Consider the following 4,136-nt stretch of genomic DNA (forward strand, 5'->3'; position numbering starts at 1 on the left):
ACTATATATATATATATATATATATATATATATATATATATATAGGTATATGTATACATAAATGCATACATAAATACATACACATATTATTACATTAATTTAGTTACATAAAGAATTAATTTTTTTTGCATGTGTCAACAGCGATAAATTTTAATTTCATCTGTCTATATTTATACTATTCAACAAACAATCTCATGTATCTCTTTCATTATTAGCTATACTGGAGTTGTCATTCTCATCTTTATTATTTACAGAAACATTTTTATTCTTATGTAAAGGATTTATTAAGAGTAAAATTACGTTCTTCCTTGATGGCATTCGTTGGATACTGCCATCATTTCTTACAGCATTCTCGATGGCTCTTTGCACCTTACTCTATATGTTAAATGAAAAAATTTGCATGTAATTAAATAATTATGTTTTTCATTAAATTTTTTATCTCAACATTGTTTGCTTATATTATACTTTAATATATTATAAAATATTATACTTTACAACAATTATCATTTATATAGATTATCATCGTTGATGAAAATTTTTCCTACATTTTTTATATGAATTGGAACACTTTTTAGAAATACTGAGAAAGTCTATATCTTTCTTAGAACTTTTCATATACAAATTCTGAAATATTCTAAGATTTCTAACGATTCTCACATTCCATTATAAAAAAAAATGCTTTAAATTTTTTTCAGATTTTGTAAGATTTTATCAGAAATTATAAAATGAGAAAAATCTTGGAATATTTTAGAATATAACACATATGAAGAATTCTAGAAAAGACGTAAATGTTTTTCAAAGCTTCTAAAAAGTAATTAAATACAATTTTTTAAATACAATTTCTTAGATTGTTTAAATATAAATTCCAATTTGTATTTAAAAAATCTAAGAAATTTTCTAAAAAAATTGTAAAATTCAGAAATTCTGAAGAGTTTTGAAATTTACATAAATGATGTGAATAAATATTATGTGAAAAATTCTGAGAAAAATGTTTATTATAACAAAGATTTAATTATTATTTAAACAACTGATAAGATTAGAATAAGGAGGAAAAGGCTCATAGAGAAAATAAAACAAATAAATATAAATTATAAGAATTGACACCAGTTGTTTGTGTATAATATTTACATATAAAGTCTTTATTACAGACTATTCAAATACAATTAAATTAATTTATTATATTCCAGAAGCAATTAAATTAAATTAATTGTTTTTGAATATGTACAATAAAGACTTTATTGTACATACAAATAACTGGTGTTGGTTTTTATATTAGGTATACAACTTTGCTTCCGCCGTTTTCCTATAGACTTTAGCGGTAAGTGGTGGTCGAAATAAATAGATCATAGACGTCATACAATAAACTTGGGCATCTGTCAACATAACCCCATAGAAACATTAGTCGATTTGTGTCTGCATCATAAAGTTATTCTCGATTGAAAATGTCAGTTTACGAGCCAAATTCTCGTCATTTGCGGGAGATTTTAATTTTTTGCTTCAATATGAAGAAATCTGCGGCTGAAGCTCATCGAATGCTCTCAAATACTTATAGTAAGGCCGCTATTAGTGAAAGAATGTGTCATGAGTGGTTTCAACGCTTCAAGAACGGTGATTTTGATCAAGGTCCAAGGTCATGCTCTGTATTTGGTGGGACCAGCTCGGCGTAGTGTATTATGAACTTAAAACCGACTGAAACAATCACAGGCAATCGGTATCGAACACAATTGATGCGTTTGAACCGAGCATTGAAAGACAAATGGCCGCAATACAACGAGAGACACGATAAAGTGATTTTGCAGCATGACAATGCTCGACCCCATGTTGCGAAAGTGGTCAAGATATACTTGGAAACGTTGAAATGGGAAGTCCTACCCCACCCGTCGTATTCTCCAGACGTTGCTCCCTCTGACTATCACTTGTTTCGATCAATGGCACACGGCCTGGCTGACCAGCACTTCCGGTCTTATGAAGAAGTAAAAAATTGGATTCATGGATAGCCTCAAAAGATGATCAATTTTTTCGACGCGGGATTCGTACGCTACTCGAAAGATGGGAGAAAGTAGTGGCCAGCGATGGACAATACTTTGTTATAAATGTAACCAGTAAATAATAACCAGTTTTTTACAATAAAGCCTCGAATTTCGGAAAAAAACGGCGGAAGCAAAGTTGTACACCTAATAGGTATTTAATATAACGAAATTCTTCGTTATTGCATTTTTATCTGATAATTCTCTTGATAATGATTTTTTGATCAGTTGTATACCAAGCAGAGAAAAGAATTACAGAACTCACTCCGTCGGCAGCGTCCAGAGTGATGGCAACTTTGACTTTGTGGCCCATGTTCAACAATTTCATCATGTTCTTCGTCTTCGTCCATAGATCATGTTCAGTGATCTTTGCGGTTATGTAGAATAATTTAGTGCCTTTTCTCAACTTCTGCACGTCCTTATCCTCTTTGATCTCCTCGAAAATGTTGGCGTTGTTCATTAATTTATAGAGCGGTCGTTGCGTCTTATCTTCGAGCTCGCTGACTTTAATGAGAGTAAGGTTGCGCCGTTTCGCCAAACGCTGAGCCACTTCCAGCACGGTCACAGTGGTCGAGTTGTCCAGCGACAAGAGCGTGATCTTCGGAATCGGCTCTGTTTTTGGTCGTGGCTTCTTATTGTCGTTGCTCTTAGTCTGCTCCGGCCTTTTGTTAAACATTCGACACTGATTGGACTTCCAAATATCATGTGTCACGCGACATCGACTGAAGCTCTGAACAAGCTGTACAGCCTTGCGTAGAGCCGGCGGTAACTCGGGAACTATCATAGCTCGACAGTTCTGTTAGAGTTCAATTTTTTGCTGTTGTCTGTCGAACCTAACCTAAAATTGTCACGCATCGCACGTGCGATTTCCTAACCTTACTTTGTCACATTGCGTCGAATATGCTCGTAATATCTTCGCCGAATGTTTGATACGCCTATTATAATTACGAAGATATTGAGGATTATCGCAATTGATGCTAATAAATAGCAAGGTGTTTAATTAAACTTTAAGTAGCTAGTGGTTTAATGATTCATATTATAGATTGTTTACATAGATGACACGTAGTTTACATTGCACGTAAACACCGACGAGATACTATTCTCGTCAGTGATGTAAATTATCATATTTTGCGTCTTGACACATAATTCTGGTAAAGATACGCAAGTTAATGGATGAAGTGCTTAGAACCCTCAAAAAGATTTTTATTTTATATGAGCTTTTATATTTGTATTTTTTATTATTTTATTATCGTATTCGTATTATTTATATATCACAATTAATTTTACATTATTTTTATGAGATAAAAGAAAATAATGAGACTTCTGGGTAACATTTTTTTATTTTCCTTTTTCAGAACAAAATTTTAAAGAATATACCTAGACACACAGTGGCGGTCTATCTATTTCCTTAAAATTAACATGTCCACCGAGGAAAAAAATATCTCAACAGAAATTCAAATGAAACAGGATGGAAAGGGTATTTCTTCTTCCTCATCCTCTGTCTTTTGGAGGAATAATGTACTTTTAAAGATCTTTCTTCTGATCACCTGCATTAAAATTCTCTTAATTCCTACTTAGTAAGCAGACATTTTGAACAGTCTCTTTGCTGGCAATATTACTTATATTGGAGATTTACATCTGTTTTTTGCAGTCGCTCTACTGATTTTGAGGTACATCGCAATTGGCTGGCCATCACATATAGTCTACCTGTTGCAGAATGGTATGTGAACGCACAATCTCCTTGGACTCTTGATTATCCACCTCTATTTGCGTGGTTTGAGTACTGCCTTAGTCAAGTGGCTGTATTTTTCGATCCAGAAATGCTTAAGGTGGAGAATTTGAATTATGCTTCACCGGCCACTATATATTTCCAGAGAGGCACTGTTATATTTGCCGATCTGATATTTGCTTACGGAGTAAGAGAGTAAGTACGAAATTTATTTAATTATATTAACAATCTTGACATGATGTAATTAAAAAAATCTTTAGAACTTATTGTTATTAAATAAATATAAAAGCTATATATAAGACTCTAAAAATAAATCTAATAAAAAGAATTGAAAAAGCCAATTAAGAGCCAATGCAGACATTTCGATCAATGTTCGATCC

General features: G+C 32.4%; 1 protein-coding gene across 1 annotated transcript; it reads right to left on the reverse strand.

Annotated features, from left to right (window-relative positions):
* Positions 1–192: 192 nt before the first annotated feature.
* LOC105625277 (translation initiation factor IF-3, chloroplastic-like) lies at positions 193–2,811 on the reverse strand. Its single transcript, XM_012206616.1, has 2 exons — positions 2,293–2,811; positions 193–375 (listed from the first exon to the last, which is right to left on the reverse strand). Exons 1-2 carry the CDS (start codon positions 2,809–2,811, stop codon positions 193–195), a joined length of 702 nt encoding a protein of 233 aa, XP_012062006.1.
* Between the last annotated feature and the right edge of the window lie 1,325 nt (positions 2,812–4,136).

The sequence above is a fragment of the Atta cephalotes genome (assembly GCF_000143395.1).
Source record: "Atta cephalotes unplaced genomic scaffold scaffold00632, whole genome shotgun sequence".
In the NCBI taxonomy this organism is placed as follows: Eukaryota; Metazoa; Arthropoda; class Insecta; order Hymenoptera; family Formicidae; genus Atta; species Atta cephalotes.

Coding starts and splice junctions, on each gene's coding strand:
- LOC105625277 (XM_012206616.1), bottom strand. CDS start 2,811: ATGATAGTTCCCGAGTTACCGCCGGCTCTACGCAAGGCTGTACAGCTT. Junction 376..2,292: donor CTCTGGACGCTGCCGACGGA/GTGAGTTCTGTA, acceptor TTTAACATATAG/AGTAAGGTGCAAAGAGCCAT.